At 39.6% G+C, this 16,714-nt stretch overlaps 1 protein-coding gene across 1 annotated transcript in view; it reads right to left on the bottom strand.

Annotated features, from left to right (window-relative positions):
- The window catches only part of CCNY (cyclin Y), a 206,358-nt gene that overhangs the window by 60,185 nt on the left and 129,459 nt on the right, over positions 1-16,714 (bottom strand). The window contains exons 2-3 of the mRNA XM_067542651.1: positions 8,363-8,437; positions 2,338-2,372 (exon numbers count right to left, since the gene is read on the bottom strand). Of these exons, the coding sequence (XP_067398752.1) occupies positions 2,338-2,372; positions 8,363-8,437 (110 nt within the window). The remainder of the gene's footprint in view (positions 1-2,337; positions 2,373-8,362; positions 8,438-16,714) is intronic.

Genomic DNA, 16,714 nt, shown 5'->3' with positions numbered 1-16,714 from the left:
CTGTCAATAATGAACCAGCTGCTAATCAGCTTTCCCCTCTCCATCCCCTTCAGTAGATCTGATATTAATTATTGAGCAACCTCTTAGTGAAAGCCAGTGTTGCACTCAAGATAAGAAGGGCTCAAGCACAAGGGTCACTGGACCCTGTTAATCTTTCCTCCTCCTTATTGATTTGCTTTGGTACAGAACAAGTCTAGCAGTAAGCAATCTCTGTACATTCATACTGTACATACACAGTACTGCTGATTTGTCAACACTGTAGTGTCAAGCAGTTGTTTCTCCAGCCAGAAATGATATGTTACACAGGGAAATCACTTGACTGGTGTCCAGAGGTTATCTGAAATCTTTCACTTCCATACACCTAGAGTTTATGAATTAATTTCATTTAACCTAGCCTGAAAAAAGATCAAGTTGTAGTAACTTTATTTAATATTTTGAATACGATCAATAAGAAAGGAATTAAGGACATGCACATTACCTTAACAAAATATTCCATCTTTCAGCTGCTCAATCCCACATAGATTTAATGGTTTGTCATGCACTGTACTCTTATATCTATCATAAAACCCCATTGGAGCATGCAGTCAGCCTTAAAAGGATCGATTTTAAGTCCTTTTAAAAAATTAATTCTATATATTTTTCAAAGTTTCTTTATTCTTCTTTGGAATATAAAATAGTAAATAAGAAACCGAGAAAAACAAAAATACACACACACACACACACACACACACACACACACACACACACACACACACACACACACACACACACACACACACACACACACACACACACACACACACTTTGGAGGAGTGGGGAGAAAGAGGATTTCTCTCAAGGCTTCAGCTAGGTTCTGCAGTAATTGTACAGTCACCACGTCAGGTAAGATTCTGTGCTACTCTCCTAAGGCTATGTCTCCACTGCATTTGGATGGTGTGGCTGCAGCATCTGTAGACATATCCAAGCTCTAGCTAGACGAAAGCTGGGTTGAGTAACAACAGCAGTGAAGACGCAGCAAGAGTGGCCAGTAAGAGTCGAAGGCTGTCTTCTTCACTTTTACCAGAGGAATTCTCCCCCCAGCTAGGATGGGTTTTTATAGCCCCTTTATTCTACTTTAGCCCTTTTACAGGTTGTAAATGGGCCAGGGCAAGGGTGAGAATCCCACCCATTGTGAGTGATGCAGTGTCATAGGAAGTCAGGAGAGTGTTGTGTCTAGACAATGCAGGACTCAAAAGAAGAAAAAATAATTTTTGGTCTAATGTGCTCGATGGCAGTTATTTAGCACATATTGGTAAATTTAGAGGAATCCAGTATTTTGCATCGTTAAATTGACTTTCAAAGGTAGTTTCAATGCTAACTATTATGCGGGTAAAAAAAAGAAACTAGTATTTTAGCAGCGTTGCCAAATCTCAATTTTGTCACAGGCTTTTGCCATATTCTCTGTTTTTCTTAAAGCCTCAGCTCTGTGATTACAAAAGCAACTCAGCTTTTCTTTTTTTAAGTAAATGTTTAGACCTCATGGTGTCAGAAAAGTTTGAATATGTGACCCAAGTGCACACTGAAGACTCAGAAACCAGACGGCATATAAAAAGAACCTCTCAATGTTATGTTATTTACGCATCTCTTAAATAACCTGACTCATGATTTTTGAATTCTTGGGGTTGGCAGTATTGCTGGTTACACTAGTTAAAATCCATGACTGGGGCTCTTAAGTGCTATCGTAACAGAAAGAATTTTAATAAAGATCCTGATCCTCTACCTAATGCAGTCAACTGGCGTTTTGCATTTGATGTCCATGGAAGCAGCCCCACAATGTATTTATTTGAAAAGAACAGAAATAAGACAAAGATAGAAGATACATATCAATATTAAGACATCTAACTCCAACATTAGCATACATGTGCTGCTATATATCAACACCAGTCTGGACCTTAGTAGCCTTTTCATAAATAATGGTGAAACTCTACAGATTCTCCACGTAATACAAACTTACACACTGCAAGCACCTTTTAAAATTCTGAGTTTAAAAAAAAAAAAAAAAAAAAAAATCAATATGAAGTAGTATCGTAAATCTTGCTAACACAGTGTGTGTGTCTGCCCCTGGTAGTAGCTATACCACATATACAAGTTTGTTGAGAATGCGACTAATTGCAAGCTAATGGATCTGGCCCATTAACTCAAGTAGTAAAGACTGGTGCTTTTACACACTGAGGTCCACAGTTCAATCCCCATGGGTAACATTGCACTATAACACACAAAGAATTCACTTACAAAGATTCTTAGTAATGCGTAATATAGACAATGTAGAAAGCTGCATAGGGAGACATTTTCACTTACGTGGTTTACATAGAGACTCTTGCGTTTTTCTCTCACTGCAAAAACATAAAATGTAATAGAAATATTATATGACTGTATTTTGTCTCAGTTAAGCTTCTGTTATACCATTTTACAATCAAAAGTAGGAGGGTATCTATGTGAAACATCATTATTGCACTAACCAAGTTCACCCTTTATTTGAGCACAGAAGGAACATCTCATATCCCTGTACACTCACAGGCATTTAAATTCTGCATTATGCTGGCTGATTAAAATTCTCATCTGTTTGGATATTTCATTAAGACTGTATGCATTGGAACTCTGGCTCCTAAAATCACTTGGAGCAACTCTGCAGCCATTAGTCATGCTGAGTAGTTGCTCTGAAGTCAATGGGACTACTCAAGTGAGTAAATCCTACTCAACATGAGTAATGGCTGCACGATCAGGCCCACTGTTAGCAGACAAAATACTTACAAAGCAAAGGAGTAAGCTAGCTAAGAAGCAAGCTAAAATAAATTTTAATGGTGAGATAAAGATTTGTTACGATTGATTTCATATACTCAGGTTTAATTTTTGTCAATTTTCCTATTAACTGCTCCCTGAGCCAGCCTGTAGAGCTCTGTTCAACAATAGTGATACTGCTGCATGTAGGATACCAGTCTGGAAACAAGTGACACAGGGACCAAATTGTGGAATTAAAGTAATAATGGTTTAATGCCCTAGATTAGTGGTTCTCAACCCATGGCCCACGGGCCACTTGCAGCCCAATTAGCACACAGCTGCAGCCCATGTGACATCCTCAGGGCCATACAGGTAGTATACATATTGTGTGGATGCAGCCCACATAACGCATAGAGAGCTGCATCTGTGGCCCACAATGGCAAATAGGTTAAGAACCACCGGCCCTAGGTGATTAAAGGCACTCTGGTATGCTTGGTCCTGTTCTCTATTCTCTCTCTCACCCCGTGCCCATCACTGTGGTGTCTGCACACCTTCCAGAAGCACATTAAGCGATACAACTTGCATCAATCATACGAGATTCTCTTTTTTTTCCTTACTTCCTCTCCCTGGGAGGAATATTATGTGAGGATTTTTTTAAAAGGCTTTATAAACTTTTATTCTATGTCTGCATGTATTTACATGCACAATTATTGCAGTGTATTCACACATACAACCTTGTTTGTGTGAGGTCGCTTGCTTATAAAATCATAAACAATGGTTTCTCATCTAACAAGGATCGGGCAGGTTATGCCACTAGTAGGCAACATTCTTATTTTGCTAAGTGTATTGGATTGTGCAGTTTTCAAAATATAGTGGGGAAATTCTGATTGGCTAGTAAGCAACTAAGTTGCTTAGCCTTCTGCTGAAATTCAGTTCTACTCTGAAGCTCCAAGCAGGTTGTTATTCCATCAATTAAGAAAATAATAAATCTAAGAAAATATGCACCATCATTTAGTTACTTAACATCTGGCCAAAGTATTTCTCTATTGCATAATACAATGTAAATGAGCTAAATAATTTCCACAAGCTGCAGGCAGGCACTTTACCAAGCACACAGATGTAATTTCATAGTGGCAAAATTTATTTTGTTCTTCATCAAATCTTTATTTGCACACAATAAAATATCTAGTAGTATAATCTTGTTTACTACATTCATACTGCATGTTGTGGCATGCAACAAAATTAGGAACAAAACACGCCAGATATCCCACCTCAATATTCCCATTTATCAGCTTTTCCTCATCCCCCACTCCTTTCTTTCCAGGTTCTTGCTCACAACATCCAGATCATTTGATGCCCCCACCACTGTATGATTCTCCGGTTACTGAAGTATTGCACTTCTTGCTTGTTCACCCATGCCATTTACTCTCCTCCCGAGCTGGATGGATGGACACGGACACATCTCTCACTCTGCAGATTCTCTCTCTTTGTGAGACCCAGAATGATCTTCTCCCTCATCTTTTCCCAAAGGAAAGTAAACTTCATTGATCTTGATTCTCCAGTGGGGGAGCATGGGGAGCCAGTCATGACACTCTAATTCTGGGCCACCCAGCACTGGTGCAAGGCATATGTTCCCTAAAGAAACTTATGCCAGGGGAGCAGCAGGCATAGCAAAACTCCACTCTCCCTTCCTATCCTGACCACAACAAACCTCCTCAAACTAGGAATAAGGACAGTTGGTACAGGAAATGACAAAGACACTTCTGGCAGCTTTCCACCAACAGTCTCCTTGTGCAGAGGGAATTCTTCACTAGCTCCTTAAGGACACTTTGCACTGTTTCCACAATACAAAGTGTCCCAGAGTGCCCTTGGGCAAACCATAGAATTTGACCCATTCTACTTAACTATCTGGTACCACAGACTTAACTACAAATTAAGTATGTGGCTCCAAGAATAGTGGTTTAAAATGAAATGAAGCTGAACAGATTTATAGTCACAATTTAGAAGTTCAGACTCTAAAACCCTATTCATTTTTCTATTTCTTTTTTCAAAACTTGCATCCTGGGTGGATTTTATCAGGCATGCTAACAGATGGGAGAGCTGCCAAAATGACTTAATTTTCTTTAATTTTAAGGCAAAGTAACCTATTCTCATTTTTGCAAGTGCACTCAAATTGTTAAAACTGCATTTTTGCAACAGTAGGATGAATAAATTATCCAGGATTAAAACTGGGGAGGAAAAAAAAGATTTTTTTTGGGGGGGGGGGGTTATTGTGCTCTCTTAGTATTCCTTTGTGCAATGAACATAGGCAGTTTTAATGGTAGACTTCAAAAGGATAAAAGGCAATATCCCTGAGTTAATAATTACACATTAACCAAAGCCTCATGTTTTGAGAGTTCCTAAATAATTTAGTACAGGAATAAAGCTATGGTTTCCTCCTATTAGAGAAACAAAGAATTGACTGGTCCTGATCTGAGGGCTGGTCTACACAAAAAAAGAGAGCACAGTCTGCTCATCTCAAACTGGGGTTTTCTTTGAAGCCAATTACTGTATCAGCACAGTTGAATTTAGCAAGTAAGTAAGGACCTAACGTAGGCAATGGAAGGAAGCAGCTCTAGCTAACTAATGAAAAGGGGGATTTCCAACACGCTTAAATGTGTATCCCAATCAAGTATCCCCTAACTACGACAGGAAGGGAAATTATTTTATTATGGTGGCTGACTTTAAAAAACCCTGAGTTAGCCACAACCTCACTTTAAACTCAGTGTGCACACATGCATGTACACACACTCTGTTTCCAGTCCAACACACAGCCCATCCCGGAAGCGCTTTTTTTTTTTTTTTTTTTTGAATACTAAAATAAGTGTGAAGATACCAAAGTTGGTACTCATAACGTGCTATCAAATAGGAGGATTGTCACCAGGTTTAGCACCTTGAACAGTCCATGCGAAGAGGGGAAAAAATTGAAGACATTTTGCACAAGCAGTGCTCAGAGCCTACCATTTGGCACCTTGATTAACATTTATTGGGCCTTAACAGACTCAGTTCTTAGAAGCAGTGTACACTACCATGACTTGAACTTTGATACAGGATCCTAGGCAACCTGACAAGTCTTACACTTACTCTGCTACCTCCTGTGTAAACCATTATATTTTAGTTTGATGTCATGCAACGTTACTATTTTCTATCCCTAAATAGCTGATCCGTTTATACCATGGCCCTGAAATACAACTAGGCATATTGTTTACTACTGTGAGTTATCCCACTGAAATGTGATTGTTCCAGGCACTACACAAAGTAGTAAATATTTGCAGGACAGTGTTTCATTTGACAGGCAAGTAAGATATCATTTGTTTTTACACTATTAAGTCAATAGGTTGATGAGCAAGTTTGATACCTCTGCTGGTAAACTTCTGAGGCAGTTCAGCAAGGTTGCCATATTGTTTTGTGAGAATAATAAATACTTTCCTTTTCTCTAAATTGGAAGAAGCTTCATAACTCAATTAACTGGGCTGGAAGCGATCAGATTTTATAAATTAAATTGTCATTTTTAAAGTTTCTTGTGATCTCCACAACACAAGAAACCAATCATTAATAAAACAATTAATTATAATAATTAGAGCTGATCAAATGTTTGACTTTTTGTGAAAAATGTTAACCATTTTCAGCCAGCTCTAATAACATTTAGCATTCATACAACTCTTTGCACTTTCAAAATGCTGTACAGACACTAACTCATTCTCAGAATACCACTGTGATGTAGGTAAGTGCCACCATCGCCAACTTACAGACTGCCAAGCCCAAGGGAAGGTGAGGGCTGGTGTGTGTGGTTAAGTGACATACCCAAACCGCACAGCAAATCAATGGCAGAGCAACAAGTTCCTGGCTCTTTCCCTTTCCTCAGTCTGTGATACCATGCTGCCTTTTATTTAAGGCTCCAATATTGCAGGTGAAGTAGGCAGCCTCCAGAGGCAGAGGAGTACCCACATATAAGCTACTGCAGAATCAGGGCCTAAAATGCATCTTCTCTGTAGAGGACATTTTCAAAAACTGCCAGAAAACATTAAGAAAAAACTTAAAAAGGTGTTGTCACTAGAATTTCTGAAATACAAATGTGCACTTTGCTAAATAAAAACCTCAGTAATTATTACTTACTCAGTAAGTCTAAAACAGAGCTCATACACCCCCAAAAAGGAGCACAGAGAATGTATATAATAATAATAATTAATAATAATAATAAACAACAGAAAAGTTGCTCGTAAAGTTTGGGTAAAAAATAACATGCTTTGTATTAATTATTCATGTCTACTTGTGGCAAAACACTAACATCACTCAAGCTGGACACTGCAGATTCAATTAGCCAAAAGTAAGTGGTTTCCATTCCACTAATTACATCAAGAGGCTCTCTAAACAAACAGGCTTAATTTCTATGAGATTATTTTTGTCTTTAACTGGAAAACAAAAAATCCAGACAAATAAATGACACTGTCAAACCCTGCTGATTAATACAAATCGAGGGATGTTTTTGGTTTGTTCTTAAAACCCAGCAAAGAGGTCATGTGAACTGAGGTTTTTCAGTTATCAGGCTACATCCTCAGCTGGTCTAAAGTGTCAATGTCCAATTAAGCTCCGTGGCTGTACATTAACTGGGCACTTGACTCATTGTGGCTAGTTTTGAAAGACAACTGTACTAAAAGGTTGAAAGGTTTACACTTGGAGAAGCTAATTCTTTTGCACATTATAAGTATTTGTAGCGCCATTATATGTTTTGAATTTGTAATAGTCAGCATGCTACGGGGTCCAATCTTGAACCATCAGGAGTTTGATCTAAAGTTAACTGAAATCAAAGAAGAAACTGACATCGAGTTAAATGGGCTTTGCCTCAGGTCCTATATGAATCCCTCTACATATCCACAGGTCCAAATGATTTCCACATAGTTACTCATGTAAAATAAGAAGGTCCAACAGACCCCAATCACGAACCCACTCGTGCACACCTTGATGCATGTGAGTAGTCCAATGGGGTCTATTCACCAGGACTACTCACTGGTGTCCAACTTCTGTATATGCACAAGTGTTTGTAGCATGGACCCAGACTTTTTAACAACCCTCTGACACTTATGACAATTACAAAAAAATAAATCAATAGGTTAAGATTCATATAAAGTAGAGAGCATAGCGATAACTATAGGCCTGGATCCTGCAGTCCTTTCACTGGTAAGAATCACTCTGAAGTCAACGGGAATTTTATTGTTTTGCATAAAGAAAGCAGGATCATACCTTACTGTGCATCAATTACCAACAATATGCCATTGGGCCAGATCCTCAGAGTCTGTATATCAGCATAGTTCCAATTTACACCAGCTAAGAATCTGGCCGATTACATTTAGCCAAACCACTCTGCCATTTTTGTATCGTGTTCACCTAAAATATGGCCAAAAAAATCCAAACCAAACCAAAAAACCCCACTTACATTTAAGTCTTTGGTTAATACTAGAGTAATCAGTTGAACTAAACTGTTCAATAAGAGGTTATTGCATGCATTTTAACAAAGGGTTTAGAAATAATTTGATAAGAGAAAACTGTAGTAAATTCAGTAACCTACCATCTGTTTGAGATTTACTGAGGAATATTGTGCTGGCCCGTGGGTGATCTGATGGGTTGAACTCCATGTTCAAATCTTGAAAGGGAGAAACAAAAAGTTACAGTATGTTAAAAAGTATACAATCATCCAGTGGCACAAACAGATTCTCTCTCTTTTTATTAAAACTGACCAATGGATCTGTTTTACAGTAACTGCTTAAATATACAACGTTGAGGCCCAATCCTACAGCCCTTATTCACACAAATGGTCCCCGCTGAAGTAAGGACTACTTGCATCAGAAAAGGTTGTAGGATTTGGTTTTGATGCAGTATTTTCTATTGGACTGAAGCATGACAAGCAACTTTTAGAAGTTTGTAAATACAGTGTCGAGAGTTGTACATTTTCCATTCATTTCCCCTCCACGCCCTAAATATCGCTAAATGCAGGAATAGAGCCTTCTACATGTAATATAGGAGAATTAGGTACTGTAAAACAATTATCTAGAACCATGTAGACAGTAGATGACTTTCCATTGTTACATGCAATTACAACAATAAGCAACTATTGCTGTTTAATTTAAACAAGTTCTCTAGACAAGAGCATTTCAAAAGGCCATATGTTTTTGGAAAACTAACTTTTCCCTGAGGTTCACAGGAAGTATCAAAGAATGGCACATTTCCTTCCGTTGCAACTTCATTTCTAAAAAGAACGCAGCAAGATAATCACAAGAATGCCCTGTGGTACCATGTCCCAAATTAAGTCATTACCAGCCTGCTTCCTCCTTTTACAGCGTATGTGAACTTCCAGAAAGATTCATTTTCCCTAGCAAGATTAACACCCTCCAAACTCACCTGCCCCAAAATCCCCCTCTACTGCCAATTCTTCATACATCTTACCTCTGGTCAACTACCTGAGCATGGTGTAAAAACTGGCACTTCATTCTCTAATCTTTTTGCTTTCTCTCTGAGCTTTCTCTCTGTGTCTTTTCTTCCACCCTTGTTGATCTCTAGAAAGCATTTCTTTTTCTCATCCCAATATAAACATTTGCCTCAGAGTCCATAAGGAGGGTTGCTACCTTTCTGTCAGGCAATACTGCCCCCTCCCCACAAAAAACTTTTCACATCTTTGCCCCTCCTGACAAGTGAAGCAAATCTGAAATCAAGCCCCATTTCTTGTCAGGATAAAAAGATTTTTTTTTTTTAGCTCAGTGATTAGATTTTCCCTCAGGCTGGACCCTCCCGTCTCCCTTTTCTATGAATCTCCTTATCCTCCTTTATTTCTCTCCACTTATCATCCTCCTCCTCCTATACTCACTGTCCTCTTTACCCAATGCTCTTACCATGTTCTCTCTCCTCTCCTTCCCCTTTCTTAATTCTTTTGCTCTGTCCTCTTTACCCCATTTCCTTCCAACACATTCTCCCTCAACAGTTCCTCCTCACAACCAGTTCCTCCTCCCTGTCTCCCCACCTTAATGTTTTCATGGTCTCTTTTGCATCACCATGCATAAGCCTCACCGTGCAACCCACAACATAAGCACTGCTCATGGGAGTGTTGTTAGTTGGGAACCACGGCTGGATTCAATAGCTCAAGCCTACCAGCTCCACCTGATATGCAACAAGTGACACACACCAACCTATACTGGGTTCTCACTTTCAGTTAGGAAAGGGGTTAATTGTTGCCAAGTAGTTTTTCCAGCACACTTTACAAAAGAATCCAGGCCAAATTGGTCATCACACCATTTTAGGAAAGTCAGATTACTGCTCCTAGAAATCACAGTTTGTTGTGGTGCTGGCAAAAGATTCTGAGATATCCATCTTATTTCTCTGGAGAAACTTTGGACAGTAGTGTATGACTACAAACAATATTTTTCATGTGGCTTTCCATACCTTACTTAGAAACAGCACTGGAGAAGTAAAAAACATCAGATGATCAGCAACGAGATGGATAGCCCTGCTAAAGTAATTACTCACTAAGCTGGACCCAAGATGCACTTCACTAGGTAGAAGAATAATCAATACTTTAAAATTGTGTAATAGGTCATCTTCCATATGGCCATAAATAAAAACCAATATGTTTTATCCTACTGTAGAGGTTTCCATGTAACTTCTTTTTACAGCACAGCAGTGTAAAATCAGTAATGAAAGCAGTCTCCCTAACACGTAGCTGAACTCTGACATTTAAACATAACACTTGAGCAGCCAGGTGTTTACTTTTATTCAAGCCTATGACCATAAGATCAGCCTCTCATCTTTTCAGCAAATACGGACCTTTTGGCACAGGTTCAAACACTCTTTTCAGGGAATATAAGAAAGAAAAAGCTATTACCACATCTCTAAGTTGAGTTGCTACCTAAATAAAGTAACTGCACTATAAAGGGACATAGTGTGGAAGGAATAAAACAAAATGAAAATTAAATATTGACAGGAATTTGCAGTGATATTTAATTCTTCTGCTATAGTGTTTTCCTCTGACAGTGCATTTGAAAGGGCGAGGTAAAAGGGAATATGCTTTAGGCCAGTGGTTTTCAGACTGTGATTAGACTAAGTCTAAGATTTCCAAAGATGTCCGCACCTCCATTCAAAATTTAGGAGTCAGAAAATGAAAAAAGGTTGAAAACCACTGCTTTAGGTCATAATTGTTTACATATGATTGAAGCATCACTACTGAATGAAGTTTTACATCTTCTGAATAAGTTTTCAGGCTCTGATTGACCTTAGATAAGGAAAATCTTAATGCATTGTACAATTGCAAACACATACGCATCTTAATTTAAAGCAGGTCAGCAAACTAAAGATCGATAATGAAAACTCATGTAGAAGAGTGGTGCGTGTATCAACAGATGTACACATGCTGTTTTAAGTTTCAAAACAGTTACCGAGTGACATTATTCCTCAAAGGTAACATTTATCCTAAAATGCATTTAATAATCCTTTCATACTACTTTAGAAGCGTCTAGCACATTTCTTCAGAGCATCTCAAAATACTAAGTTACAACACCTCATGAGGTATTATTCTACCGCTGCAGATATAGCAACTTCATGCAGCATCTTTGGGGGCCATGTGTTAAATGTATGAATGGATTATATAGGATTGTGTTCTACTCCAGGGAGAAGGAATAGAACCACAGTTACTACAGGAAAAAAATCAGTAGGGGGTGACTAATTCCTGGCATGGTTTGCATATACTTGTTCATAGAATCATATAGTTGGAAGGGACCTCAGGAGGTCATCTAGTCCAACCCCCTGCTCAAAGCAGGACTAACCTCAGCTATATCATCCCAACCAGGGCTTTGTCAAGCCGCATCTTAAAAACCTCTAAAGATGGAGATTCCACCACCTCTCTAGGTAACCCATTCCAGTGCTTCACCACCCTCCTAGTGAAAAACTTTTTCCTAATGTCCAACCTAGATCTCCCCCACTGCAATTAGAGACCGTTGCTCCTTGTTCTGTCATCTGCCACCACTGAGAACAGCCTAGCTCCATCCTCCCTGGAACCCCCTTTCATGTAGTTAAAGGCCGCTATCAAATCCCCCCTCATTCTTCTCTTTCTGCAGACTAAACAAGCCCAGTTCCCTCAGCCTCTCCTCATAAGTCCTGTGCTCCAGCCCCCTAATCATTTTTGTTGCCCTCCGCTGGACTCTCTCCAACTTGTCCACATCCTTTTTGTAGTGGGGGGCCCAAAACTGGACAAAATACTCCAAATGCAGCCTCACCAATGCCGAATAGAGGGGAATAATCACTTCCCATGATCTGCTGGCAATGCTCCTACTAATGCAACCCAATATGCTATTAGCCTTCTTGGCAACCAGGGTGCATTGCTGACTCATAACCAGCTTCTTATCCACTGTAACCCCCAGGTCCTTTTCTGCAGAACTGCTGCCTAGCTCATTGGTCCCCAGTCTGTAGCTGGGCATGGGATTCTTCCGTCCAAAGTGCAGGACTCTGCACTTGTCCTTGTTGAACCTCATCAGATTTCTTTTGCCCCAATCCTCCAGTTTGTTTAGGTCCTTCTGTATCCTATCCCTACCTTCCAGGGTATCTACTACACCCCCTAGCTTAGTGTCATCTTCAAACTTGCTGAGGGTGCAATCTACCCCATCCTCCAGATCATTGATGAAGATGTTGAACAAAACTGGCCCCAGCACCAACCCCTCAAACTGGGTTTTCCAGAAACCAAGAGACAAAGGAAGGGTTTTGGGTATAAAAGACTGAATTTAAACTGACACAAGGTCTTCCTTTTGATTCAACAAACTGACAGGACCTCAGGAAAGGGGACCCCAATCCTTGCTGAAGGTTTGGGAAAACTATCTACCAGAGCCCTGTATTGGAGTGGGGGGTGACCTGTGGTAAGCTTCTTACATGCTTACTAAAACTTACTGGTTTTTTATATGTTTTTCCTCTGTAATGCTTTTTTTATCCTAAGAGTAAATGTATTTTTCTGAGAAAGAGCTGTGTGGTAACTTGCAACTGCTGGCAATACATTCCCTCAGAGAGAAAGCAAGCACTGGCACTGGCTTTTAGGCAGACTTGCGTGCTGGGGATATCACAGTATGAGGCAGGAGGCTGTGTAGCCTTAAAACCCCTGTCAGGAGGAGTGAGAGAAGAGACAGGTGAAGGTTGGAAACCTGAGACTTGACTGGGAGCTTCTGGAGTGTACCACAAAGGGGAAAATACTGGTGCAGTTACCCTGAAACTTTGACATTATCCATTTCCCAATAGGATAAACTGAAGTACAGAGAAATTTAAAGTGACCTGAACAAACTTCAGTAATTGGTGGGAAAGAGAAAAGTGAGAGCAGGGAAATCAATTATAAAAATCTGTATCAAAATGATATCTTTGCTTAAGATGTTCTACTCTGTACTGTAGCATGTTTTATAAAGGAAAAAACCTAATAGGCTCTAATTGTCATCAATTCCACTGTATGCCAAAAATTGCTATAAAAATTTCACTATAAAAACTTGGAGATGCTGAAAGTTAAAAGATCAACCTCAACACCTTCATTAGACGATTCTCTCCTCCTCTCCCCAAATAGAAACACTGGTCTATGTTTGATAGTTGTTCCTTTTCATTTCAAGCTTGAGTTTCAAACTCCCTGTGCAGCCTTTCATTTCTTTTTAAAATGACAGGACATGGAGAGGTAAACTGTGTTTTTAGATTGCTGCAATTTATAAGGCAACGCGGTGTTTTAGAATTTATTGTGAAAGGTAATTAAATGCTTTAGTTAGTAGGTATTCAAGTGCTGGAGCTTTTCAAAGACTGTGCTATGGTAATTTAACACACATTTCTCTAAGTCCATAACTGATTGAGGAAAAGTAATTCAATCTGGAGCAGTGATAAGAAAATAAAAACAAATATTTTTTTCACCCCTGCCATGGCTGAAATAGTGAGTACTCTCAAGAACGTAAGAACAAATTAATTGTCATGCTGGATTAGACCCAAAATTAATCTAGTTCAGTAACCTGTCTCTGACAGTGGTCAGTACCTTTGTACATTTGGTGTATTGTACTTTAGACAGGAAAGAAACAGGTAGCAGGCTCAGCCCTCAACCATCTGTGATTCAAATTGCTCCCAGAACAGAACATTTATGGAGAATATAAACCTGTATATCAAATGTATGTCAAATTTTATGGTTCTGGTGATTTCTTCTGTGGAAACTTTGGGACTGATCCTTCCCCACTGAAATCCGTAGGAGTTTTGCCATTGCCATTTGAGTCATGCTGCACACTGAGATGTTTCCCTAGCTTTTCAATATTTTTTGGCCTCTTACCACAATCTAAACGTTACTATTTCCTCCCCTTGAGTTGCCCACATGTTTTTATACTATTACAGAAGACGTTTGGTACCATTTCCAGGGGGTTATCATATATATAGCTACGTAAACTAAAGCTCCGATTCTGCAAACATTTAAACACAAGCGTAACTTTACTCACATGCACAAACTCAAGTGAGCTTACTGGGACTCCATGACACAGCAGCCCCCTATTCTTTGCAATCAACTCTCACCTCATGCTTGACAAACTCACTACACTTAACATGCCTTGCAGGGTATTTATCTATAAGGTTCAACATGTAAGGTATCTACAGACAGCTCATGAGTTATCACGATTCAATCATTGCAAGATGTACGTAAGGGTAATATTGAAGGAACAATGTAACTATACTGAAAGTATATTTTATTAAGGTCTTGTAGTAAAAGGAACGGTCACATCTTCTGGTTAGCTGGTGATGTAATGCAAGGCTCAACTGTCAAGCCTTGCTCTGTTCTAAGAGCAATGGAAAGCCATCAGAGACAGCTGCAAACAATCAAAACCACTTGGAAGTTAAAAAGGGGTATTACAACAGACAGGGAATCGCTCTGTCTATGAATAGAGACAAAGACCGTTTCAGGATAACACCGAGTGAGGAGAGCCACTCTGAATCCATTCATTGAGGAAACATCTTGTGGAGCAGGGGTGTTTTCATGAAAGTATGGATCCTGGTTCCCGTAAAGCCAGTCAGCCCTGCAACAGCTCTGAACTCTGTGGGGGAACCTACTTTATTAGATAGGAAAGGTAACTATTAGTAACTGCAGGCCCTACTTTGAATTTCATGATTTTGTTTTGTATTGTAACTATTTGTTTCCATCACACTCCTGTTTATAGTTGAATCTCTATTCTTTCTTAAATAAACTTACTTCTGTTTTACTAAAAGTACTCACAAGTGTGGTATGTTATACAGGAGGAGGGGGTTTAAGGTGAAAACGATAAAGTGGGGTATAGTGCTCCATTGTGGGCAAACGATCTGGGATTTCTTTGAGTCAGGGGAATGCTTCAAGGGGACTTGAGGTTTGGGGTACACCTCTTGTTAACCTCCAAGAGGAAGACAGGGCTGGCACAGCCCAGAGTAGAGTGCTTGAGTGGCAGTAGGGAGCTGACACCCCATTACCACAAGCAACACTCCCTTATGCTAGAGGCAGGAGCTAACAAGATGACTCACAGCCCTGAGTAGCCTGAGAACTGTCAGACTCATCACATAAGTAAACGACATGTGCCTACATGTTTTCAGGATTCAAGCCCAAAGTCTATTTTACCCTAAACTTAATTTCTTTATCCAGGATAAAAATCAGCCTCAAGTACTCCCACAACATGAGATCATACAACTGTCAATAATCCACCTGCCACTGTGGTATCTGAACACCACCAGAAATATAAAGATATGCAATCAGACCAAAGACTGTATTCTTCCCCTGCCAAGAAAACATGTCTTTTTCCTGACTGATTTGCCATCTTAAAAAGAATTTTTGTGGGAAAGCTAATGAAAAACGGAGAGGCAAGTCTTACCTCTCTATGGGAAGATGGAACATACACGGCCACTCCAAAATCTGAAAGGTGACTACAGGATTATCATGTAAATTTGGCCGTTGGAACTGTCAGAACTGAAGTGCCTAAGGCTATGTCTACATTGCAGCTGGCAGCATGCTTCCCAGCTCGGGTGGACAGACATGGGCTAGTTCTGCTCAAACTAGCATGATAAAAATAGCAGTGTGGACATCGCAGCATGGGCACAGGCACGAGCATAAACCCGCCCAATACCCTGGGTCTGAACTCAGGTGTCTGACTCGTACCACGGACGGTGCCACAAACACCCACACTCCTATTGTTAGCGCACCAGCTCAAGCAGGGCTAGTGCATGTCTGTCTACGTGGACTGGGAGGCACGCTCCCAGCTGCACTCTAAACATACTGTAAGGATCACAGCTGCTAAGGTCAGTTATGATCACAAAGAGAGTAGTACTCTGGGAAACAATTCCATTGCAGGCCATTTAGAGTCTGGACTAGGACTTTAAACCGGAGACAAGATGATCAAAACATCATCACCTTTCTCAGATATAGCAACATTCAGAAAAATGTTCAGTTTGAAGTAAAAAATCTCAGCAAGCCCAACTAGTTTACGACTCATTAATGAACATTCTATAATTGCATCTGATCCTGCCTCATTCTTTACTTCAGAAAGATCTAAGTTCTAAAGAGCTACATTTTAAAACTCAGGGTCAGAAAGCATTAGGCAAAACAAAAAAAGAAACAAAGGGACGTGGGTTTTTTGGCAAAATTTTAGACATGTCACCATTCCTTAAACTCATTAGCATATCGAGATAGAAATACTAGCACCACAAGAGGATGAAGGACAGGTATCCTAGCAACTAGCTTCTTCTGAGGAACACCGAACTTTCACTGTGTTGCAACAGGAAAATCAACACTTTGTTACCCGGTTTCAAAAACTCTATACGTGGCTTTCAGAATAGACAGCAGGGTTAACATCACATTTAATTTTAGAAAAATAAGAACTTGTTATACAAACAATGAAATTACCTTTCTCCCTCTTGATGCAATATTCTG

This window comes from Emydura macquarii, unplaced genomic scaffold (genome assembly GCF_026122565.2).
Source record: "Emydura macquarii macquarii isolate MOO-44397 ecotype Brisbane River unplaced genomic scaffold, CSIRO-AGI_Emac_v2 contig_719, whole genome shotgun sequence".
NCBI classification, from domain to species: Eukaryota; Metazoa; Chordata; order Testudines; family Chelidae; genus Emydura; species Emydura macquarii.
The sequence above is the reverse complement of the archived record's forward strand: the minus strand, read 5'-3'. Positions and strand labels throughout refer to the sequence as shown.